The sequence below is a fragment of the Salvelinus fontinalis genome, unplaced genomic scaffold (assembly GCF_029448725.1).
Source record: "Salvelinus fontinalis isolate EN_2023a unplaced genomic scaffold, ASM2944872v1 scaffold_0103, whole genome shotgun sequence".
NCBI lineage: Eukaryota > Metazoa > Chordata > Actinopteri > Salmoniformes > Salmonidae > Salvelinus > Salvelinus fontinalis.
Genome location: NW_026600312.1, coordinates 332,570 through 359,137, shown reverse-complemented (window position 1 = coordinate 359,137; position 26,568 = coordinate 332,570). Strand labels below are relative to the sequence as shown.

The window sequence follows — 26,568 nt, the reverse complement described above, 5'->3', positions numbered from 1 at the left end:
CTGTCTGTCTGTCTGTCTGTCTGTCTGTCTCTCTCTCTCTCTCTCTCTCTCTCTCTCTCTCTCTCTCTCTCTCTCTCTCTCACTCTTTTTCTCTCTCTGTCTCTCTCTGTCTTTCTCTGTATCTGTCTTTCTTTCTCTCTCTCTCTCTCTCTGTCTTTCACTCTTTTTCTCTCTCTGTCTTTCTCTGTATCTGTCTTTCTCTCTCTCTGTCTTTCTCTCTCTGTCTTTCTCTCTCTGTCTTTCTCTCTCTCTCTCCGTCTTTCTCTATTTCTCTGTCTCTCTCTCTCGCTCTCTCTCTCTGTCTGTATTTCTCTCTGTATCTCTCTCTATCTCTCTCTATTTCTCTGTATCTGTCTTTCTCTCTCTATTTCTCTGTCTCTCTCTCTCCAGACTCTACACATGTACCTCAGTGTTTGTGGCTTGATGATTAGCTGAATTAGGTCAGGTGTGTTACTACTGGGTTGGAACAAAAATGTGCACTCCTGTTGGTACTCAGTCTCTCCAGCACACCTTTTAATACCATTTAAGTCTGGTCTTCAGACTCCTCTCTCTCTGAGAGTAATTAGATGAAGTCTGGTCTTCAGACTCCTCTCTCTCTGAGAGTAATTAGATGAAGTCTGGTCTTCAGACTCCTCTCTCTCTGAGAGTAATTAGATGAAGTCTGGTCTTCAGACTCCTCTCTCTCTGAGAGTAATTAGATGAAGACACTGTCTCTCTCTCTCGGACACAAAAAGCACAAACATCTCTTTGTATATAGTTCTGTGCTTGAAATGTAATATTTGACTGAGGGACCTTACAGATGTTGTATGTAGGGGTATTAATACTTTTTCAAGGGATTACAGGCCTATGGGTCCTGTTTAAAAGTAGTGCACTATATAGGGAATAGGATGTTATTTAGGATGCTTCCCATCCCCTGTCCCTGGCCTTGACTCCAGAATCAAACCATCCATTATTGATTATGTATATGTAGGGATGGACACCTGTTCTGCTTCCTTCTCCCTGACAACCACCTGTTCTGCTCTGCTTCCTTCTCCCTGACAACCACCTGTTCTGCTCTGCTTCCTTCTCCCTGACAACCACCTGTTCTGCTCTGCTTCCTTCTCCCTGACAACCACCTGTTCTGCTCTGCTTCCTTTTCCCTGACAACCACCTGTTCTGCTCTGCTTCCTTCTCCCTGACAACCACCTGTTCTGTTCTGCTTCCTTCTCCCTGACAACCACCTGTTCTGCTCTGCTTCCTTCTCCCTGACAACCACCTGTTCTGCTCTGCTTCCTTCTCCCTGACAACCACCTGTTCTGTTCTGCTTCCTTCTCCCTGACAACCACCTGTTCTGCTCTGCTTCCTTCTCCCTGACAACCACCTGTTCTGCTCTGCTTCCTTCTCCCTGACAACCACCTGTTCTGTTCTGCTTCCTTCTCCCTGACAACCACCTGTTCTGCTCTGCTTCCTTCTCCCTGACAACCACCTGTTCTGCTTCCTTCTCCCTGACAACCACCTGTTCTGTTCTGCTTCCTTCTCCCTGACAACCACCTGTTCTGCTCTGCTTCCTTCTCCCTGACAACCACCTGTTCTGCTCTGCTTCCTTCTCCCTGACAACCACCTGTTCTGCTCTGCTTCCTTCTCCCTGACAACCACCTGTTCTGCTCTGCTTCCTTTTCCCTGACAACCACCTGTTCTGCTCTGCTTCCTTCTCCCTGACAACCACCTGTTCTGTTCTGCTTCCTTCTCCCTGACAACCACCTGTTCTGCTCTGCTTCCTTCTCCCTGACAACCACCTGTTCTCCTTCTCCCTGACAACCACCTGTTCTCCTTCTCCCTGACAACCACCTGTTCTGTTCTGCTTCCTTCTCCCTGACAACCACATGTTCTCCTTCTCCCTGACAACCACCTGTTCTGTTCTGCTTCCTTCTCCCTGACAACCACCTGTTCTGCTCTGCTTCCTTCTCCCTGACAACCACCTGTTCTCCTTCTCCCTGACAACCACCTGTTCTGCTCTGCTTCCTTCTCCCTGACAACCACCTGTTCTGTTCTGCTTCCTTCTCCCTGACAACCACCTGTTCTGCTCTGCTTCCTTCTCCCTGACAACCACCTGTTCTGCTCTGCTTCCTTCTCCCTGACAACCACCTGTTCTGCTCTGCTTCCTTCTCCCTGACAACCACCTGTTCTGCTCTGCTTCCTTCTCCCTGACAACCACCTGTTCTGCTCTGCTTCCTTCTCCCTGACAACCACCTCTTCTGCTCTGCTTCCTTCTCCCTGACAACCACCTGTTCTGTTCTGCTTCCTTCTCCCTGACAACCACCTGTTCTCCTCTGCTTCCTTCTCCCTGACAACCATCTGTTCTGCTCTGCCTCTTTCTCATTGACAACCACCTGTTCTGCTCTGCTTCCTTCTCCCTGACAACCACCTGTTCTGCTCAGCTTCCTTCTCTCCCTGACAACCACCCGTTCTGCTCTGCTTCCTTCTCCCGGACAACCACCTGTTCTGCTCAGCTTCCTTCTCCCTGACAACCACCTGTTCTGCTCTGCTTCCTTCTCCCTGACAACCACCTGTTCTGCTCTGCTTCCTTCTCCCTGACAACCACCTGTTCTGCTCTGCTTCCTTCTCCCTGACAACCACCTGTTCTCCTCTGCTTCCTTCTCCCTGACAACCACCTGTTCTGCTCTGCTTCCTTCTCCCTGACAACCACCTGTTCTGCTCTGCTTCCTTCTCCCTGACAACCACCTGTTCTGCTCTGCTTCCTTCTCCCTGACAACCACCTGTTCTGCTCTGCTTCCTTCTCCCTGACAACCACCTGTTCTGCTCTGCTTCCTTCTCCCTGACAACCACCTGTTCTGCTCTGCTTCCTTTTCCCTGACAACCACCTGTTCTGCTTCCTTCTCCCTGACAACCACCCGTTCTGCTCTGCTTCCTTCTCCCGGACAACCACCTGTTCTGCTCAGCTTCCTTCTCCCTGACAACCACCCGTTCTGCTCTGCTTCCTTCTCCCTGACAACCACCCGTTCTGCTCTGCTTCCTTCTCCCTGACAACCACCGGTTCTGTTCTGCTTCCTTCTCCCTGACAACCACCTGTTCTGCTCAGCTTCCTTCTCCCTGACAACCACCTGTTCTGCTCTGCTTCCTTCTCCCTGACAACCACCTGTTCTCCTTCTCCCTGACAACCACCTGTTCTCCTTCTCCCTGACAACCACCTGTTCTGTTCTGCTTCCTTCTCCCTGACAACCACATGTTCTCCTTCTCCCTGACAACCACCTGTTCTGTTCTGCTTCCTTCTCCCTGACAACCACCTGTTCTGCTCTGCTTCCTTCTCCCTGACAACCACCTGTTCTCCTTCTCCCTGACAACCACCTGTTCTGCTCTGCTTCCTTCTCCCTGACAACCACCTGTTCTGTTCTGCTTCCTTCTCCCTGACAACCATCTGTTCTGCTCTGCTTCCTTCTCCCTGACAACCACCTGTTCTGCTCTGCTTCCTTCTCCCTGACAACCACCTGTTCTGCTCTGCTTCCTTCTTCCTGACAACCACCTGTTCTGCTCTGCTTCCTTCTCCCTGACAACCACCTGTTCTGCTCTGCTTCCTTCTCCCTGACAACCACCTGTTCTGCTCTGCTTCCTTCTCCCTGACAACCACATGTTCTGCTCTGCTTCCTTCTCCCTGACAACCACCTCTTCTGCTCTGCTTCCTTCTCCCTGACAACCACCTGTTCTGTTCTGCTTCCTTCTCCCTGACAACCACCTGTTCTCCTCTGCTTCCTTCTCCCTGACAACCACCTGTTCTGTTCTGCTTCCTTCTCCCTGACAACCACCTGTTCTGCTCTGCTTCCTTCTCCCTGACAACCACCTGTTCTCCTTCTCCCTGACAACCACCTGTTCTGCTCTGCTTCCTTCTCCCTGACAACCACCTGTTCTGTTCTGCTTCCTTCTCCCTGACAACCACCTGTTCTGCTCTGCTTCCTTCTCCCTGACAACCACCTGTTCTGCTCTGCTTCCTTCTCCCTGACAACCACCTGTTCTATTACTGATGAATAGAACTAGACCTGCCTCAGCCTGACATGATCACGGTAGGACAACATTTTATTGTGTAGATTTGTTTAGTTTACTAATCTATACACTCTTCCATGAGTTATTGTGGTGATTGATCTAATTAGCATTCACGCTACGTCTGGAAATGACCTAGTTTTCTCTAAATGACGTGGGTATGACTGTGATTGGCCAATACTTTCCCGTGTTTTACTTCGAGATAGTGTGAGATGAACTCATGGATACCATGTTGAATGTCTCTGTGTGCAGTTTTGTTAAAGGAATTTCATTCCTATATGTTAGCAACCAATTCAATTTAAACACTCTCTGCCCATACATAATAATTTGTAAGATACTTATTAGCATAAAATGGACAGAAACCAGTCTCAAAATCAATCAATCAATAGCGTTTATTCTCGAGAGTACTGAATCACAGTACAATTTACATCAGGTCACATAATAAAACGGACGTCATAGGTTTTAAAAATGTCCTTCCTCCTCTCGGATACAATGGCAGTACAGTTAGCGTTCTTATTTTGTCTGCCACCTGTTAAACAATCTGCAACCAACCCAAGGTCTCACCCCTCCCTGGGTAGACACAGAATTTCCTGTAAGGAACACATCATTCCAGCCTGTCTGAAGATTACTCCATTCTTTCTAACAAGGAACACATAATATTCAGCATTATGATTATAATAAGATTCATTCATCCATATAGTAACATAGTAGTATCCTGTTTAGTTATAATTCATCCATACAGTAACATAGTAGTATTCTGTTTAGTTATAATTCATCCATATAGTAACATAGTAGTATTCTGTTTAGTTATAATTCACCCATATAGTAACATAGTAGTATTCTGTTTGTTATAATTCATCCATATAGTAACATAGTAGTATTCTGTTTAGTTATAATTCATCCATACAGTAACATAGTAGTATTCTGTTTAGTTATAATTCATCCATATAGTAACATAGTAGTATTCTGTTTAGTTATAATTCATCCATATAGTAACATAGTAGTATTCTGTTTAGTTATAATTCTAAGTCAAATGTATACATATTTTAGTCACTATCCATAAAAATCCCGTAACAAGTTTGAAAGTAGTTGAACTTGAAGGTACCTTATCGTTAGCTTAGCACAATGACTGGAAGTCTTCAGGATCAGCTAGCCAGCAGTGAAATAGACCTAACTGCCCAAAGCAGGGTGATCAGCACTTTGTACGCTGTCCTTCTACTATCCGTGAAATTATAATATTTAGATTATAGTTGTTTTAAAAGCAGTTATTTTGGGAACTATTTTCTGTGAACTACGCATTTCATTCATCCGCCGTGACAGTGGGTGCAAGGATAGGCTGTGCACGACCTCTCAAGTCATCACGGCTGGCCAGCTGAGACAGAAATCATTTAAAAAATATATATAGTTTTTTTGTAAGTGTCAACTGTAAGTGCTGTTATTGTGAAGTGGCAACGTCTAGGAGCAACAACGGCTCAGCCTCGACGTGGTAGGCCATACAAGCTCACAGAACGGGACCGCTGAGTTCTGAAGCACGTAGCTCGTAAAAATCGTCTGTCCTCAGTTGCAACACTCACTACTGAGTTCCAAACTGCCTCTGGAAGCAACGTCAGCACAATAACTTTTCATCACGAGTACTGTTCATCGGGAGCTTCATGAGCTTCAATTGGTTTCCATGGCCGAGCAGCCGCACACAAGCCTAAGATCACCATGTGCAATGCCAAGCATCGGCTGGAGCGATGTAAAAAATAAAATTTTAAGAAGATCAATTGTAGAAATGGCCGGGGTTTATGACTTTGTGGCTGTGGTAACTAGTGACAGCCGATAGCCAGGGGACCAAAACAACGAAGTTGAATTGAATTACTTTATTTTTCCAGAAGGAACTTTAGTTGAGCCTCGCGCTTCAATACTCTTAGTTGTTGCGGAAATATACACTCAGTTGCCCGTTTAGTAGGTACACCCATCTAGAACCGGGTCGGACCCCCCTTTGCCTCCAGAACAGGCTGAATTCTTTGGGGGAATGGATTCTACAAGGTGTGGTGTTCAAACGTTGCTCAATTGTTATAAAGGGACCTAACGTGTGTCAGGAAAACATTCCCCACACCATTACACCACGGCCACCAGCCTGTACCGTTGACATCAGGTAGGATGGGGCCATGGACTCGTGTTGTTTACGCCAAATCCTGACTTTCATTAGCAACAGGACCTGGGATTTTGTCGGACCACCAGCGATCATACCACAGCTGCTCAAAAGTCGCTTAGGTCACTCGTTTTGCCCATTCTAACATTCAATCGAATGCCTCTTTTTACAGTCTTGATTATGTGGTTTTATCTGCGCCGAACTTGGTGCAAAACCACGCCCACGAGTAGCCTAGCAAAAGCCGCGCTGATTGGACAGTTTGTTCTGACGTGACTCTTCAGGAAGTAAACACGACAATTTCGGGTTAGCTATATAGCTAGTATCAAATAAGAAACGTGTGTGAAGAGTAACTCCTAGCGACATCAACAGACTGCCAATCATTATTGATTTACCTCGCAGCCAGTGGACTGAAGATTGTCGACACTGCTGGAAGTATTTTCAAGCTATTAGCTAGCAAGTTTACATTCGCAAGTAGCTAGCTAGCTAATCGACCATCATCATCATCATCAACGATATTGCTAACTAACGTTAACCCCAACTAAGGGCTTTCCCGTTGTCACTTGTGCTACCGTCGCTGCTCCAATATGCCTCGTGAGTGCGCTGTTAAAATGTGCGACAACAAACAAAAGACTTGGTCGGCGCTAATGTTTCACCGACTTCCGTTGAGTAATCCGGACCGATTGAAACTATGGATGGTTGCTCTGAACAAAGATGCGAATACCCCGACCGATGACCTCAGAAAGTTACTCGTGTGCTCGGAACATTTTCTACCGGGGGACTATTATGAGAAGCTGGGACAGGACAGACACAGCAGGATGAGAATAATGAAAAGTTTCCTGAAGGATACGGCGGTGCCGTCAGTGGCCATTCACACCACGCCAGGACAACGTGGAATAATGGCGGTAAGTGTAATCTAACGATATCTGACTGATTGAATAGGTTTTTTATTGTTCCTTGATACATGACAAACTAGGGCGTAGATGCTCGAACTACCAATGTAGCTAGCTATCAATGTGGGTGGGTGGCGAATTGTATTATGGGTAGCGTAGTTTTAGTAAAATATGTTATTAACATTAATAAAGGGTGTTCTGTTAACATTTCATAGGGCTGTCACTTTACTGGTGAATGTCCTTCTCAGAGCGAGCACACAAGTGCAACACACACACACTTTAGCCAAATATTAGCCAAGTACAACACACACACAATTGGCTCATTCATCCCCCTCCTCTCCCCTGTAACTATTCCCCAGGTCGTTGCTGCAAATGAGAACGTGTTCTCAGTCAACTTACCTGGTAAAATAACGGTAAAATAAAAAAATAAAAATAAAAACACACTATAGCCAAGTACAACACAATGTCTAAGTCAACTTTGTGCCATTTTCTTGGTCCTTTATTCATTGTCTTGGGTCAAATACATAATAAAATGTCCACATGCAACATAAAGTTACCGTGACTTGACTGTATAGCGTTAGCTTGCCTTGTAATAGATGACAGCATGCAGTTTATTATAGGGAGAATATCAATTGCAGTTCCTTGACTCCTTGTAGTCGCTCCTCGTCCCCTTCTCAAAACCCATTGGATGAGGTCAGAGGGGCGGGACCTCTCACCATCACATCCAATGGTGTTTGAGAAGGAGCGAGGACGCTAGGAATGGAGGAAATGCAATTGGGGGTTCCCCCATAGTCTTGTTCAAAGCCCAAACTGATCGCATGCCTACACGTGTTCTCCCTTTGTTTACTTCAAATGAACAGCGGCGTTTCCTGGTTCCTGTCCCTTTTATTTCTCACCCAGGTTGAGACAGGAGACGTACCTCCAGCTGTAGACGATCCACCAGGGACTGACTCCCTATCTGCTCCAACCCCACAGCATGGAGGGGCAGGTGTTGCTACGGCTACGACGGGGTTCCTCTCCCACCTGGGTCTGAGGCTGACAGAGCCTGCTTCAACCTCTGGAACGTACGTGGCTCTGGTACCCACGTGTACACTTAGTAAGGTAATGTTGGTATTATCATGGTGCCTTAGTAAGGTAATGCTGTTATTATCATGGGTCTCTACTAGCTGTACACTTAGTAAGGTAATGCTGTTATTATCATGGTGCTCTACTAGCTGTACACTTAGTAAGGTAATGCTGGTATTAACATGGGGCTCTACTAGCTGTACACTTAGTAAGGTAATGCTGTTAGTATCATGGTGCTCTACTAGCTGTACACTTAGTAAGGTAATGCTGTTAGTATCATGGTGCTCTACTAGCTGTACACTTATTAAGGTAATGCTGTTATTATCATGGTGCTCTACTAGCTGTACACTTATTAAGGTAATGCTGTTATTATCATGGTGCTCTACTGGCTGTGGATGGATAGTATAGCCCTGGCTTGTGGGAGCTGAGACGGCTCATAGGAGCAGGAGTCTCCTGTTTCTGTAGTGTGAGACAGCTTGATGTACAGGACACCCCCTGGACAGGACACTAGTCTATATCCTGTTTCTGTAGTGAGACAGCTGGATGTACCAGGACACCCCCTGGACAGGACACTAGTGTATCTCCTGTTTCTGTAGTGAGACAGCTTGATGTACAGGACACCCCCTGGACAGGACACTAGTCTATATCCTGTTTCTGTAGTGAGACAGCTGGATGTACCAGGACACCCCCTGGACAGGACACTAGTCTATCTCCTGTTTCTGTAGTGAGAGGCAGCTTGATGTACCAGGACACCCCCTGGACAGGACACTAGTCTATATCCTGTTTCTGTAGTGAGACAGCTGGATGTACCAGGACACCCCCTGGACAGGACACTAGTGTATCTCCTGTTTCTGTAGTGAGACAGCTGGATGTACCAGGACACCCCCTGGACAGGACACTAGTGTATCTCCTGTTTCTGTAGTGAGACAGCTTGATGTACAGGACACCCCCTGGACAGGACAGTAGTCTGTCTCCTGTTTCTGTAGTGAGACAGCTTGATGTACAGGACACCCCCTGGACAGGACAGTAGTCTGTCTCCTGTTTCTGTAGTGAGGCAGCCTGATGTACAGGACACCCCCTGGACAGGACACTAGTCTATCTCCTGTTTCTGTAGTGAGGCAGCCTAATGTACAGGACACCCCCTGGACAGGACACTAGTCTATCTCCTGTTTCTGTAGTGAGAGGCAGCTTGATGTACCAGGACACCCCCTGGACAGGACACTAGTTTATCTCCTGTTTCTGTAGTGAGACAGCTTGATGTACAGGACACCCCCTGGACAGGACACTAGTCTATCTCCTGTTTCTGTAGTGTGACAGCTTGATGTACAGCACACCCCCTGGACAGGACACTAGTCTATCACAGGGTCTGATAACTTGCAGGTTATTGGCTGGTCTAACATGAATTATTTTTTTTCTGATTTGCAGAACATCCCCTTCACGACTACGACGGGGGGCGCATGCAGAAGGAAACGAACAAAGACCAACGTTCCTGTGAGTATCTGTCTGGCATTTCCTGTTCCTTCTGTTGATACGGCTTGACCTGTTGGTCCAGACTCATTCTGTTGGTCCAGACTCATTCTGTTGGTCCAGACTCATTCTGTTGGTCCAGACTCATTCTGTTGGTCCAGACTCATTCTGTTGGTCCAGACTCATTCTGTTGGTCCAGACTCATTCTGTTGATACGGCTTGACCTGTAGGTCCAGACTCATTCTGTTGGTTCAGACTCATTCTGTTGATACGGCTTGACCTGTAGGTCCAGACTCATTCTGTTGGTCCAGACTCATTCTGTTGGTCCAGACTCATTCTGTTGGTCCAGACTCATTCTGTAGGTCCAGACTCATTCTGTAGGTCCAGACTCATTCTGTAGGTCCAGACTCATTCTGTAGGTCCAGACTCATTCTGTAGGTCCAGACTCATTCTGTTGGTCCAGACTCATTCTGTTGATACGGCTTGACCTGTTGGTCCAGACTCATTCTGTAGGTCCAGACTCATTCTGTAGGTCCAGACTCATTCTGTAGGTCCAGACTCATTCTGTTGATACGGCTTGACCTGTTGGTCCAGACTCATTCTGTTGGTCCAGACTCATTCTGTTGGTCCAGACTCATTCTGTTGATACGGCTTGACCTGTTGGTCCAGACTCATTCTGTTGGTCCAGACTCATTCTGTTGGTCCAGACTCATTCTGTTGATACGGCTTGACCAGTTGGTCCAGACTCATTCTGTTGGTCCAGACTCATTCTGTTGGTCCAGACTCATTCTGTTGGTCCAGGCTCATTCTGTTGGTCCAGGCTCATTCTGTAGGTCCAGGCTCATTCTGTAGGTCCAGGCTCATTCTGTAGGTCCAGACTCATTCTGTAGGTCCAGACTCATTCTGTTGGTCCAGACTCATTCTGTTGATTCAGCTTGACCCGTCAACTTGCATGTGAACATCAGGATGGGAAGACACCAAGCTGTTTTCATCAGAATGAAATCATTTATTCACCAACGTCTTCATCAGAAAGCAGCTTTTCCTACAAATGTCTTCTTCTAACATGTTTGTTTTTCTGTCAATCAGGTGGCGCGCAGGAAGAAAGGTCAAATGGACTCAGCCGCTAAGAAGACTTCAGTGAAGGACTGTACCAGTACGACCTCTACTGCTGGTTCCACTGTCTCGCCTTTCACCACCTCCAGCCCCTCCACCTCCAGCCAGGGATCCAGCTCTGACAGTAAGGTGTCAGGAGAACCGGACGGAGAACCGGACGGAGAACCGGACGGAGAAGGAGGATGGAACGAAAGGAAATGGATCGTGAACGAGTCGAAACTCAAGGAGCTTTTCCAGACGTGTCACCAGTGCGGCGCTGCCTTGCGTAACAGAACGATAACCGCTTTGGGTTACAGCCAAATCAAAGTGACGTGGACTTGTCCCGATAAGCACAGAGGAGAGTGGCAGTCGTGTTCCGATGCTTTCGCTATCGGTCACTACCTGCAGATGGTTGGTTACAGAGTGTTGCTAGACTCCATGAATAGTCAGTTTGTAAGTCATGATGACTAAGTATCTACTACAGAATGTCATCTAGTAAATACCAGGGTCGGAGTAGCCTCCTATTACCAGACTGATGACAGTCTGTGGAGAAAAACACAATGGAAACTTACAGGACTTCACTGTGGATGTACCGGGTCGGGGTACTTCACTGTGGATGTACCGGGTCGGGGTACTGCACTGTGGCCGTACCGGGTTGGGGTACTTCACTGTGGATGTACCGGGTCGGGGTACTTCACTGTGGATGTACCGGGTCGGGGTACTTCCCTGTGGATGTACCGGGTCGGGGTACTTCCCTGTGGATGTACCGGGTCGGGGTACTTCCCTGTGGATGTACCGGGTCGGGGGACTTTGCTGTGGATGTACCGGGTCGGGGTACTTCGCTGTGGATGTACCGGGTCGGGGTACTTCGCTGTGGATGTACCGGGTCGGGGTACTTCGCTGTGGATGTACCGGGTCGGGGTACTTCGCTGTGGATGTACCGGGTCGGGGTACTTCGCTGTGGATGTACCGGGTCGGGGTACTTCGCTGTGGATGTACCGGGTCGGGGTACTTCGCTGTGGATGTACCGGGTCGGGGTACTTCGCTGTGGATGTACCGGGTCGGGGTACTTCGCTGTGGCCGTACCGGGTCGGGGTACTTCGCTGTGGCCGTACCGGGTTGGGGTACTAGTGGATTGTCAGAACCTGAGGCGGTGGGTATGTTCCCTGCTGATATATCTGAATAATATCAGGTCTAACATAAAAATGTTACTGCCATTAACTAGTGACCAGAGCCCTATTCCCTATATAGTGAACTACTGGTGACCAGAGCCCTATTCCCTATATAGTGAACTACTAGTGACCAGAGCCCTATTCCCTATATAGTGAACTACTAGTGACCAGAGCCCTATTCCCTATATAGTGAACTACTAGTGACCAGAGCCCTATTCCCTATATAGTGAACTACTAGTGACCAGAGTCCTATTCCCTATATAGTGAACTACTAGTGACCAGAGCCCTATTCCCTATATAGTGAACTACTAGTAACCAGAGCCCTATTCCCTATATAGTGAACTACTAGTGACCAGAGCCCTATTCCCTATATAGTGAACTACTAGTAACCAGAGCCCTATTCCCTATCTAGTGAACTACTTTAGACCAGAGCCCTATTCCCTATATAGTGAACTACTAGTGACCAGAGCCCTATTCCCAATATAGTGAACTACTAGTAACCAGAGCCCTATTCCCTATATAGTGAACTACTAGTGACCAGAGCCCTATTCCCTATATAGTGAACTACTAGTGACCAGAGCCCTATTCCCTATATAGTGCACTACTAGTGACCAGAGCACTATTCCCTATATAGTGAACTACTAGTGACCAGAGCCCTATTCCCTATCTAGTGAACTACTTTAGACCAGAGCCCTATTCCCTATATAGTGAACTACTAGTGACCCAGAGCCCTATTCCCTATTATGTGAACTACTAGTGACCAGAGCCCTATTCCCTATATAGTGCACTACTAGTGACCAGAGCCCTATTCCCTATATAGTGAACTACTAGTGACCAGTGCCTTATTCCCTATATAGTGAACTACTAGTGACCAGAGCCCTATTCCCTATATAGTGAACTACTAGTGACCAGAGCCCTATTCCCTATATAGTGAACTACTAGTGACCAGAGCCCTATTCCCTGTATAGTGAACTACTAGTGACCAGAGCCCTATTCCCTATATAGTGAACTACTAGTGCCCAGAGCCTTATTCCCTATATAGTGAACTACTAGTGACCAGAGCCCTATTCCCTATATAGTGAACTACTAGTGACCAGAGCCCTATTCCCTATATAGTGAACTACTAGTGACCAGAGCCCTATTCCCTATATAGTGAACTACTAGTGACCAGAGCCATATTCCCTATATAGTGAACTACTAGTGACCAGAGCCATATTCCCTATATAGTGAACTACTAGTGACCAGAGCCCTATTCCATATATAGTGAACTACTATAGACCAGAACCCTATTCCCTATATAGTGAATTACTAGTGACCAGAGCCCTATTCCCTATATAGTGAACTACTAGTGACCAGAGCCCTATTCCCTATATAGTGAACTACTCGTGACCAGAGCCCTATTCCCTGTATAGTGAACTACTTGTGACCAGAGCCCTATTCCCTATATAGTGAACTACTCGTGACCAGAGCCCTATTCCCTACATAGTGAACTACTCGTGACCAGAGCCCTATTCCCTATATAGTGAACTACTAGTGACCAGAGCCCTATTCCCTATATAGTGAACTACTAGTGACCAGAACCCTATTCTCTATATAGTGAACTACTAGTGACCAGAGCCCTATTCCATATATAGTGAACTACTATAGACCAGAACCCTATTCCCTATATAGTGAATTACTAGTGACCAGAGCCCTATTCCCTGTATAGTGAACTACTCGTGACCAGAGCCCTATTCCCTATATAGTGAACTACTCGTGACCAGAGCCCTATTCCCTATATAGTGAACTACTTGTGACCAGAGCCCTATTCCCTATATAGTGAACTACTCGTGACCAGAGCCCTATTCCCTACATAGTGAACTACTAGTGACCAGGGCCCTATTCCCTATATAGTGAACTACTAGTGACCAGAGCCCTATTCCCTATATAGTGAACTACTAGTGACCAGGGCCCTATTCCCTATATAGTGAACTACTAGTGACCAGAGCCCTATTCCCTGTATAGTGAACTACTAGTGACCAGAGCCCTATTCCCTATATAGTGAACTACTAGTGACCAGGGCCCTATTCCCTATATAGTGAACTACTAGTGACCAGAGCCCTATTCCCTATATAGTGAACTACTAGTGACCAGAGCCCTGTTCCCTATATAGTGAACTACTAGTGACCAGAGCCCTATTCCCTGTATAGTGAACTACTAGTGACCAGAGCCCTATTCCCTATATAGTGAACTACTAGTGACCAGAGCCCTATTCCCTATATAGTGAACTACTAGTGACCAGAGCCCTATTCCCTATATAGTGAACTACTAGTGACCAGAGCCCTATTCCCTATATAGTGAACTACTAGTGACCAGAGCCCTATTCCCTATATAGTGAACTACTAGTGACCAGAGCCCTATTCCCTATATAGTGAACTACTAGTGACCATGGCCCTATTCCCTATATAGTGAACTACTAGTGACCAGAGCCCTATTCCCTATATAGTGAACTACTAGTGACCAGAGCCCTGTTCCCTATATAGTGAACTACTAGTGACCAGAGTCCTATTCCCTATATAGTGAACTACTAGTGACCAGAGCCCTATTCCCTATATAGTGAACTACTAGTGACCAGGGCCCTATTCCCTATATAGTGAACTACTGGTGACCAGAGCCCTATTCCCTATATAGTGAACTACTAGTGACCAGAGCCCTATTCCCTATATAGTGAACTACTAGTGACCAGAGCCCTATTCCCTATATAGTGAACTACTAGTCACCAGAGCCCTATTCCCAATATAGTGAACTACTAGTGACCAGAGCCCTATTCCCTATATAGTGAACTACTAGTGACCAGAGCCCTATTCCCTATATAGTGAACTACTAGTGACCAGAGCCCTATTCCCTATATAGTGAACTACTAGTGACCAGAGCCCTATTCCCCATATAGTGAACTACTAGTGACCAGAGCCCTATTCCCTATATAGTGAACTACTAGTGACCAGAGCCCTATTCCCCATATAGTGAACTACTAGTGACCAGAGCCCTATTCCCTATATAGTGAACTACTAGTGACCAGAGCCCTATTCCCTATATAGTGAACTACTAGTGACCAGAGCCCTATTCCCTATATAGTGAACTACTAGTGACCAGAGCCCTATTCCCTGTATAGTGAACTACTAGTGACCAGAGCCCTATTCCCTGTATAGTGAACTACTCGTGACCAGAGCCCTATTCCCTATATAGTGAACTACTCGTGACCAGAGCCCTATTCCCTATATAGTGAACTACTTGTGACCAGAGCCCTATTCCCTATATAGTGAACTACTCGTGACCAGAGCCCTATTCCCTACATAGTGAACTACTAGTGACCAGGGCCCTATTCCCTACATAGTGAACTACTAGTGACCAGAGCCCTATTCCCTATATAGTGAACTACTAGTGACCAGAGCCCTATTCCCTATATAGTGAACTACTAGTGACCAGAGCCCTGGTAAGAAGTATTGCTCTAAATGGGGGATTTGGGAAGCAGGCTATGGACACAAGTCCAGATACCTCACTTCCTGTCCAGCGTGTTTCATTGTCAGCTACTTCCTGTTTATCGACTCATGTACTGTTTTACCCAACCCTTCTGATTGGATGATGGTGTGAGGAGAGGAGGCGGGTGGTGGGAGAGAGATAACTGTTAAGCTATATCTATCCCCAACCGACCATGACCTTCTACTGAGCCCGTCCGCTATGTATTGTAACGTAAACTGAGATTCCTGTCTGAAGGTATATTGACTTCTCTCTCCAGGACCCCTCACCTTGGGGAACTTCCCATAACTTACTCAAAGACATTCACTTTTTGGAAGTTGGCCAATAGCTACTTAAGGCCAATAGTTTTAGACCTCGTGGCCAAGAAACCCCTCCTAACTATTCTTCTAGCCCATATTAATAGGTGAGGTTAAAACAAGGTCCCTCAGGAAAAATAAAGGATATTCTATTCTGCTATATTCTACTGTATGTTCTACAGTATTCTACTGTATTATGTTCTACAGTATTCTACTGTATTATGTTCTACCGTATTCTACTGTATTATGTTCTACAGTATTCTACTGTATTATGTTCTACAGTATTCTACTGTATTATGTTCTACAGTATTCTACTGTATTATGTTTTACTGTATTATGTTCTACAGTATTCTACTGTATTATGTTCTACAGTATTCTACTGTATTATGTTCTACAGTATTCTACTGTATTATGTTCTACAGTATTCTACTGTATTATGTTCTACAGTATTCTACTGTATTATGTTCTACAGTATTCTACTGTATTATGTTCTACAGTATTCTACTGTATTATGTTCTACAGTATTCTACTGTATTATGTTCTACAGTATTCTACTGTATTATGTTCTACAGTATTCTACTGTATTATGTTCTACAGTATTCTACTGTATTATGTTCTACAGTATTCTACTGTATTATGTTCTACAGTATTCTACTGTATTATGTTCTACAGTATTCTACTGTATTATGTTCTACAGTATTCTACTGTATTATGTTCTACAGTATTCTACTGTATTATGTTTTACTGTATTATGTTTTACTGTATTACGTTCTACAGTATTCTACTGTATTACGTTCTACAGTATTCTACTGTATTACGTTCTACAGTATTCTACTGTATTACGTTCTACAGTATTCTACTGTATTATGTTCTACAGTATTCTACTGTATTATGTTCTACAGTATTCTACTGTATTATGTTCTACAGTATTCTACTGTATTATGTTTTACTGTATTATGTTCTACAGTATTCTACTGTATTATGTTCTACAGTATTCTACTGTATTATGTTCTACAGTATTCTACTGTATTATGTTCTACAGTATTCTACTGTATTATGTTTTACTGTATTATGTTCTACTGTATTCTGCTATATTCTACTGTATTATGTTCTACTATTTTATGTTCTACTGTATTCTACTATATTATATTCTACTATATTATATTCTACTATATTGTACTATATTCTATTGTACTATATTCTATTCTATTTGGCTTTCTAGTATGTTCGACTCGATTCTACTTTATTGTGCTATATTCTATTCTACTATATTATACTGTGTTCAATACTACTACATTCTATTGTATTGTATTCTACTATATTATACTGTTACATTCTACTACATTCTATTGTATTATATTCTATTCTACTATATTCTATTCTGCTCAATTCTACTATATAAGACTATATTCTACTATATTAGACTCTATTCTACTATATTAGACTCTACTCTACTATATTAGACTCTATTCTACTATGTTAGACTCTACTCTTTTCTACTCTATGTATTGTGTCAAACTCCTACTCCTTACAGTACTAACTGTTTAGTCTTTCCTTAGTAAGAGACAGGAAGTAGAGGGGTGACTGACGAGGTGACACCAAACTGTCTGCCCTCCGGGTCAAAATGCTATACGCTCTTAAAGTCCAACCTCAAAACATAAATGGGGAAAAAACAAAACCTATAACACTTATCTAATTGTTTAAATATTCATTATATATTAACAATTCATTCTTCATTAACTGATTCATTGTTTAAATAAAATAAATCTTAGTGTTAGTTGTTTATTTAATTCGATATTTGAATAGTGAGTGTTGCAAGACACCTGATTCAGAACGGAATGCTTTGGCCCGCATTGACGTCGGACAGCCACTGGGTGGCACTGTTTCACCATGTAGAACTCCCTGTCCTTCAGTTTCCAATGGACAATCTGGTAATGGACTCCTACTGCAGAGTTAGATAGTACTGCACAGTTAGTACAGACCGTCTGGTAATGGACTCCTACTGCACAGTTAGTTCAGACCATCTGGTAATGGATTCCTACTGCAGAGTTAGTTCAGACCATCTGGTAATGGACTCCTACTGCAGAGTTAGATAGTACTGCACAGTTAGTACAGTCCATCTGGTAATGGACTCCTACTGCACAGTTAGTTCAGACCATCTGGTAATGGATTCCTACTGCACAGTTAGTTCAGACCATCTGGTAATGGACTCCTACTGCACAGTTAGTACAGACCGTCTGGTAATGGACTCCTACTGCACAGTTAGTTCAGACCATCTGGTAATGGATTCCTACTGCAGAGTTAGTTCAGACCATCTGGTAATGGATTCCTACTGCAGAGTTAGTTCAGACCATCTGGTAATGGACTCCTACTGCACAGTTAGTTCAGACCATCTGGTAATGGATTCCTACTGCAGAGTTAGTTCAGACCATCTGGTAATGGACTCCTACTGCACAGTTAGTTCAGACCATCTGGTAATGGATTCCTACTGCAGAGTTAGTTCAGACCATCTGGTAATGGATTCCTACTGCAGAGTTAGTTCAGACCATCTGGTAATGGACTCCTACTGCAGAGTTAGTTCAGACCATCTGGTAATGGACTCCTACTGCACAGTTAGTTCAGACCATCTGGTAATGGACTCCTACTGCAGAGTTAGATAGTACTGCACAGTTAGTTCAGACCATCTGGTAATGGACTCCTTCTGCAGAGTTAGTTCAGACCATCTGGTAATGGACTCCTACTGCAGAGTTAGTTCAGACCATCTGGTAATGGACTCCTACTGCACAGTTAGTTCAGACCATCTGGTAATGGACTCCTACTGCACAGTTAGTTCAGACCATCTGGTAATGGACTCCTACTGCACAGTTAGTTCAGACCATCTGGTAATGGATTCCTACTGCAGAGTTAGTTCAGACCATCTGGTAATGGACTCCTACTGCACAGTTAGTTCAGACCATCTGGTAATGGATTCCTACTGCAGAGTTAGTTCAGACCATCTGGTAATGGATTCCTACTGCAGAGTTAGTTCAGACCATCTGGTAATGGACTCCTACTGCAGAGTTAGTTCAGACCATCTGGTAATGGACTCCTACTGCACAGTTAGTTCAGACCATCTGGTAATGGACTCCTACTGCAGAGTTAGATAGTACTGCACAGTTAGTTCAGACCATCTGGTAATGGACTCCTTCTGCAGAGTTAGTTCAGACCATCTGGTAATGGACTCCTACTGCACAGTTAGTTCAGACCATCTGGTAATGGACTCCTACTGCACAGTTAGTTCAGACCATCTGGTAATGGACTCCTACTGCACAGTTAGTTCAGACCATCTGGTAATGGACTCCTACTGCACAGTTAGTTCAGACCATCTGGTAATGGACTCCTACTGCACAGTTAGTTCAGACCATCTGGTAATGGATTCCTACTGCAGAGTTAGTTCAGACCATCTGGTAATGGACTCCTACTGCAGAGTTAGTTCAGACCATCTGGTAATGGACTCCTACTGCACAGTTAGTTCAGACCATCTGGTAATGGACTCCTACTGCACAGTTAGTTCAGACCATCTGGTAATGGACTCCTACTGCAGAGTTAGATAGTACTGCACAGTTAGTTCAGACCATCTGGTAATGGACTCCTTCTGCAGAGTTAGTTCAGACCATCTGGTAATGGACTCCTACTGCAGAGTTAGTTCAGACCATCTGGTAATGGACTCCTACTGCACAGTTAGTTCAGACCATCTGGTAATGGACTCCTACTGCACAGTTAGTTCAGACCATCTGGTAATGGACTCCTACTGCACAGTTAGTTCAGACCATCTGGTAATGGATTCCTACTGCAGAGTTAGTTCAGACCATCTGGTAATGGACTCCTACTGCAGAGTTAGTTCAGACCATCTGGTAATGGACTCCTACTGCACAGTTAGTTCAGACCATCTGGTAATGGACTCCTACTGCAGAGTTAGATAGTACTGCACAGTTAGTTCAGACCATCTGGTAATGGACTCCTACTGCACAGTTAGATAGTACTGCACAGTTAGTTCAGACCATCTGGTAATGGACTCCTACTGCACAGTTAGTACAGACCATCTGGTAATGGACTCCTACTGCACAGTTAGTTCAGACCATCTGGTAATGGACTCCTACTGCACAGTTAGTTCAGACCATCTGGTAATGGACTCCTACTGCACAGTTAGTACAGACCATCTGGTAATGGACTCCTACTGCACAGTTAGTACAGACCATCTGGTAATGGACTCCTACTGCACAGTTCAGACCATCTGGTAATGGACTCCTACTGCACAGTTAGTTCAGACCATCTGGTAATGGACTCCTACTGCACAGTTAGTTCAGACCATCTGGTAATGGACTCCTACTGCAGAGTTAGATAGTACTGCACAGTTAGTTCAGACCATCTGGTAATGGACTCCTACTGCAGAGTTAGTACAGACCATCTGGTAATGGACTCCTACTGCAGAGTTAGATAGTACTGCACAGTTAGTACAGACCATCTGGTAATGGACTCCTACTGCAGAGTTAGTTCAGACCATCTGGTAATGGACTCCTACTGCAGAGTTAGTACAGACCATCTGGTAATGGACTCCTACTGCACAGTTAGTTCAGACCATCTGGTAATGGACTCCTACTGCACAGTTAGTTCAGACCATCTGGTAATGGACTCCTACTGCAGAGTTAGATCAGACCAACAGACAGGACAATGCTATGTGACTACTGTTGCTGCTGTTATGTCAGAAATTAAAATGTCTGGACAACTAGTTGTTCAGAGATAACAGAACATAAACATATCTGTTGTTTAATACAGACGTTGATATTGACCTTTAACCCACGTCGTGGATATGTTTACACCCAACGCTATTTCACTTCTTCCTCTTGCACTTCTGCTTTGCTTCTTCTGAAATGAAAGGCTGCGATGTGCCTCTGGGGCCCTGGTGCAATGTGGGAAGAAGACCTGGTCACAGGGGACAGCTGACTGTGTGGATGACCTACTGTAGGCTAGCTACGTTCTCTCTCTCTGTGTCTCCTATCAGCTCTGTGTTGTCCAGTAAACAGGAAGGAACCCTCCCTGCTCAGAGAGTGAGATATACCCTCCTCATACACACCCAGATCAGCCACTGATCTCCTGATGCCATCTTGGAGGGGGAGGGAGGGGGCGTTCGAGTGGCTCACTTTTGCTGGTCACTGCATTCCAAAGTGTGTTGCATTATGGGGGAAATAATTGGCTGACTTGCGGCTACATAACGACTGCATGCAACTTTACAAAAAACTGTTAAAAACACACAGTATGGAACAGCGGGGACTGAAGCAACACAAACACAGGCACACACACGATAACATACACACGATAACATACGCACGATAACATACACACGATAACATACACATGGATTTAGTACTGTAGATATGTGGTAGTGGTGGAGTAGGGGCCTGAGGGCACACAGTGTGTTGTGAATATATTGTAATGTTTTTAAAATTGTATAAACTACCTTCATGTTGCTGGGCCCCAGGAAGAGTAGGTGCTGCCTTGGCAGGAACTAATGGGGATCCATAATAAATACAAAATGTGATCAACATCATGAAGTTTCTGCAGTTGCTCTTCACCAACTTGTATCCTGCAGTCATCGCCTGCATTGTGGGAAGCTCTATTGTCCACCAATCACAAGGGTGTTTTTGTTTGACTCAAGCGAACGCGACTGAAAAAGGAACCAACTTTGTGAGATTCATGTTCACCGTGGACAAATTAATGGAGATTTTAGGCTCTCTCTAACCAATTTATAGTACAATATATTTAAAAAAATATACACTCTTGGCATTTTCTTAGAGTAATGATGGACTGCTGTTTCTCTTTTCTTATTTGAGCTGTTCTTGCCATAATATGGACTTGGTCTTTTACCAAATAGGGCTATCTTCGGTAGAACACCCCTACCATGTCACAACACAACTGATTGGCTAAAATGCATTAAGAAAATAAATTCCACAAATTAACTTTTAACAAGGCACACCTGTTAATTGAAATGCATTCCAGGTGACTACCTCATGAAGCTGGTTGAGAGAATGTCAAGAGTGTGCAAAGCTGTCATCAAGGCAAAGGGTGGCTACTTTGAAGAATCTCAAATATAAAATATATGTTGATTTGTTTAATACTCTTTTGGTGTCTACATGATTCCATATGTGTTATTTCAAAGTTTTGATGTCTTCACTATTATTCTACAATGTAGAAAATTGTAAAAATAAAGAAAAATCCTGGAATGAGTAGGTGTGTCCAAACTTTTGACTGGTAGAGTGTTTGAGAGATCACGTTCTACTCACATGTCAGTCTGAGTCTAGACCAATCAGCATCTCAGCCTGAGTCTAGACCAATCAGCATCTCAGCCTGAATCTAGACTAATCAGCATCTCAGCCTGACTCTAGACCAATCAGCATCTCAGCCTGACTCTAGACCAATCAGCAACTCAGCCTGACTCTAGACCAATCAGCAACTCAGCCTGACTCTTACAGACTAATCAGCAACTCAGCCTGACTCTTACAGACTAATCAGCTTTGATAAGTTATTAAATTGTCAACATCGTGTCTCTCCCTTTCCAGCCCTTAAGAATAGAATATAGAATTTAATGTATAGAATAGAATGTGTAGAGTGGAATATTTTGAGTAAAATATAAAATGTTTAGAATATAATGTATATCATAAAATATAGCCATGTAATGTAGCCATGTAGTGTAGTCATGTAGCCATGTAGTGTAGTCATGCAGTGTAGTCATGCAGTGTAGTCGTGTAGTCATGTAGTGTAGTCATGTAGTGTAGTCATGTAGTGTAGTCATGCAGTGTAGTCATGTAGTGTAGTCATGTAGTGTAGTCAAGTAGCCATGTAGTGTAGTCATGTAGCCATGTAATGTAGTCATGTAGTGTAGTCATGCAGTGTAGTCATGTAGTGTAGTCATGCAGTGTAGTCATGTAGTGTAGTCAAGAATCCATGTAGTGTAGTCATGTAGTGTAGTCAAGAATCCATGTAGTGTAGTTATGTAGTGTAGTCATGTAGTGTAGTAATGTAGTGTAGTCAAGAATCCATGTAGTGTAGTCATGTAGTGTAGTCAAGAATCCATGTAGTGTAGTCATGTAGTGTAGTCAAGAATCCATGTAGTGTAGTCATGCAGTGTAGTCATGTAGTGTAGTCAAGAATCCATGTAGTGTAGTCATGTAGTGTAGTCAAGAATCCATGTAGTGTAGTTATGTAGTGTAGTCATGTAGTGTAGTCATGTAGTGTAGTCATGTAGTGTAGTCATGTAGTGTAGTCATGTATCCATGTAGTGTAGTCATGTAGTGTAGTCATGTAGTGTAGTCATGTAGTGTAGTCATGTAGTGTAGTCATGTATCCATGTAGTGTAGTCATGTACTGTAGTCATGTAGTGTAGTCATGTAGTGTAGTCATGTAGTGTAGTTATGTATCCATGTAGTGTAGTCATGTACTGTAGTCATGTAGTGTAGTCATGTATCCATGTAGTGTAGTCATGTACTGTAGTCATGTAGTGTAGTTATGTAGTGTAGTTATGTAGTCATGTACTGTAGTCATGTAGCGTAGTCATGTAGTGTAGTCATGTAGTGTAGTCGTGTAGTCATGTAGTGTAGTCATGTAGTGTAGTCATGTAGTGTAGTCATGTATCCATGTAGTGTAGTCATGTAGTGTAGTCATGTAGTGTAGTCATGTAGTGTAGTCATGTAGTGTAGTCATGTATCCATGTAGTGTAGTCATGTACTGTAGTCATGTAGTGTAGTCATGTAGTGTAGTCATGTAGTGTAGTCATGTATCCATGTAGTGTAGTCATGTACTGTAGTCATGTAGTGTAGTCATGTATCCATGTAGTGTAGTCATGTACTGTAGTCATGTAGTGTAGTTATGTAGTGTAGTCATGTAGTGTAGTTATGTAGTCATGTACTGTAGTCATGTAGCGTAGTCATGTAGTGTAGTCATGTAGTGTAGTCATGTATCCATGTAATGTAGTCATGTAGTGTAGTCATGTAGTGTAGTCATGTAGCGTAGTCATGTAGTGTAGCCAAGTAGTGTAGCCATGTAGTGTAGTCATGTAGTGTAGTAATGTAGTCATGTAGTGTAGTCATGTAGTGTAGTCATGTATCCATGTAATGTAGTCATGTAGTGTAGTCATGTATCCATGTAGTGTAGTCATGTAGTGTAGTCATGTAGTGTAGTCATGTAGCGTAGTCATGTAGTGTAGCCAAGTAGTGTAGCCATGTAGTGTAGTCATGTAGTGTAGCCATGTATCCATGTAATGTAGTCATGTAGTGTAGTCATGTAGTGTAGTCATGTATCCATGTAATGTAGTCATGTAGTGTAGTCATGTAGTGTAGTCATGCAGTGTAGTCATGCAGTGTAGTCATGTAGTGTAGTCATGTAGTCATGTAATGTAGTCATGTAGTGTAGTCATGTAGTCATGTAGTGTAGTCATGTAGCCATGTAGTGTAGCCATGTAGTCATGTAATGTAGTCATGCAGTGTAGTCATGTAGTCATGTAGTGTAGTCATATAGTGTAGTCATGTAGTGTAGTCATGTAGTGTAGTCATGTAATGTAGTCATGCAGTGTAGTCATGTAGTGTAGTCATGTAGTCATGTAATGTAGTCATGTAGTGTAGCCATGTAGTCATGTAGTGTAGTCATGTAGCCATGTAGTGTAGCCATGTAGTGTAGTCATTTAATGTAGTCATGCAGTGTAGCCATGTAGTGTAGCCATGTAGTGTAGCCATGTAGTCATGTAGTGTAGTCATGTAGCCATGTAGTGTAGCCATGTAGTGTAGTAATGTAGTCATGCAGTGTAGTCATGTAGTGTAGTCATGTATCCATGTAGTGTAGACATGTAGTGTAGTCATGTAGGTATGTAGTCATGTAGTGTAGTCATGTGGTGTAGTCCTGTGGTGTAGTCATGTAGTGTAGCCATGTAGTCATGTAGTCATGTAGTGTAGTCATGTAGTGTAGTCATGTAGTGTAGTCATGTTGTGTAGTCATGTATCCATGTAGTGTAGACATGTAGTGTAGTCATGTAATGTAGCCATGTAGCGTAGTCATGTAGTGTAGTCATGTAATGTAGCCATGTAGCGTAGTCATGTAGTGTAGTCATGTAATGTAGCCATGTAGCGTAGTCATGTAGTGTAGTCATGTAATGTAGCCATGTTGCGTAGTCATGTAGTGTAGTCATGTAATGTAGCCATGTAGCGTAGTCATGTAGTGTAGTCATGTAATGTAGTCATGTAGTGTAGTCATGTAATGTAGCCATGTAGCGTAGTCATGTTGTGTAGTCATGTATCCATGTAGTGTAGACATGTAGTGTAGTCATGTAATGTAGCCATGTAGCGTAGTCATGTAGTGTAGTCATGTATCCATGTAGTGTAGACATGTAGTGTAGTCATGTAGTGTAGTCATGTATCCATGTAGTGTATCCATGTAGTGTAGTCATGTAGTGTAGTCATGTAATGTAGCCATGTAGCGTAGTCATGTAGTGTAGTCATGTAATGTAGCCATGTAGCGTAGTCATGTAGTGTAGTCATGTAATGTAGCCATGTAGTGTAGCCATGTAGTGTAGTCATGTAGTCATGTAGTGTAGTCATGTAGTGTAGTCATGTAATGTAGCCATGTAGCGTAGTCATGTAGTGTAGTCATGTAGTGTGGTCATGTAGCGTAGTCATGTAGTGTAGTCATGTAATGTAGCCATGTAGCGTAGTCATGTAATGTAGTCATGTAGCGTAGTCATGTAATGTAGCCATGTAGCGTAGTCATGTAATGTAGTCATGTAGCGTAGTCATGTAATGTAGCCATGTAGCGTAGTCATGTAGTGTAGTCATGTAATGTAGCCATGTAGTGTAGCCATGTAGTGTAGTCATGTAGTGTAGTCATGTAATGTAGCCATGTAGTGTAGTCATGTAGTGTAGTCATGTAATGTAGTCATGTAGCGTAGTCATGTAATGTAGCCATGTAGCGTAGTCATGTAATGTAGCCATGTAGTGTAGCCATGTAGTGTAGTCATGTAATGTAGCCATGTAGTGTAGTCATGTAGTGTAGTCATGTAATGTAGTCATGTAATGTAGTCATGTAGCGTAGTCATGTAGTGTAGTCATGTAATGTAGCCATGTAGCGTAGTCATGTAGTGTAGTCATGTAATGTAGCCATGTAGTGTAGCCATGTAGTGTAGTCATGTAGTCATGTAGTGTAGTCATGTAGTGTAGTCATGTAATGTAGCCATGTAGCGTAGTCATGTAGTGTAGCCATGTAGTGTAGTCATGTAGTCATGTAGTGTAGTCATGTAGCCATGTAATGTAGCCATGTAGCGTAGTCATGTAGTGTAGTCATGTAGTGTATTCATGTAGTGTAGTCATGTATCCATGTAGTGTAGCCATGTAGTGTAGTCATGTAGTGTAGTAATGTAATGTAGCCATGTAGCGTAGTCATGTAATGTAGTCATGTAGCGTAGTCATGTAGTGTAGTTAGTAGTCATGTAATGTGGTCATGTAGCGTAGTCATGTAGTGTAGTCATGTAGCGTAGTCATGTAATGTAGTCATGTAGTGTAGTCATGTAGTCGTGTAGCGTAGTCATGTAGTGTAGTCATGTAGTGTAGTCATGTAATGTAGTCATGTAATGTAGTCATGTAATGTAGTCATGTAGTGTAGTCATGTAGCGTAGTCATGTAGTGTAGTCATGTAATGTAGTCATGTAGTGTAGTTATGTAGTCATGTAGCGTAGTCATGTAGTGTAGTTATGTAGTCATGTAGCGTAGTCATGTAGTGTAGTCATGTAATGTAGTCATGTAATGTAGTCATGTAGTGTAGTCATGTAGTGTAGTCATGTAGTGTAGTCATGTAGCGTAGTCATGTAGTGTAGTTATGTAGTC

General features: G+C 43.7%; 2 protein-coding genes across 4 annotated transcripts in view; both read left to right on the top strand.

Annotated features, from left to right (window-relative positions):
- The window catches only part of rgs12b (regulator of G protein signaling 12b), a gene marked incomplete at its 3' end in the record, with an annotated part of 145,386 nt that overhangs the window by 16,129 nt on the left and 102,689 nt on the right, over window positions 1-26,568 (top strand).
- Window positions 6,217-17,444, top strand: zgc:158320 (uncharacterized protein LOC780837 homolog). Its single transcript, XM_055911899.1, has 4 exons — window positions 6,217-7,071; window positions 7,960-8,160; window positions 9,550-9,615; window positions 10,678-17,444. The coding sequence occupies exons 1-4, from the start codon at window positions 6,754-6,756 to the stop codon at window positions 11,152-11,154; spliced, it is 1,062 nt and encodes a 353-aa protein (XP_055767874.1). The 5' UTR covers window positions 6,217-6,753; the 3' UTR covers window positions 11,155-17,444.

What these genes read in the sequence shown, in the direction of transcription:
- zgc:158320 (XM_055911899.1), top strand. Translation starts at nt 6,754, where the DNA reads ATGCCTCGTGAGTGCGCTGTTAAAATGTGCGACAACAAACAAAAGACT. An exon ending in GACAACGTGGAATAATGGCG is followed by an intron (nt 7,072 to 7,959) that starts GTAAGTGTAATC and finishes TTTCTCACCCAG; the next exon opens with GTTGAGACAGGAGACGTACC. An exon ending in GAACAAAGACCAACGTTCCT is followed by an intron (nt 9,616 to 10,677) that starts GTGAGTATCTGT and finishes TCTGTCAATCAG; the next exon opens with GTGGCGCGCAGGAAGAAAGG.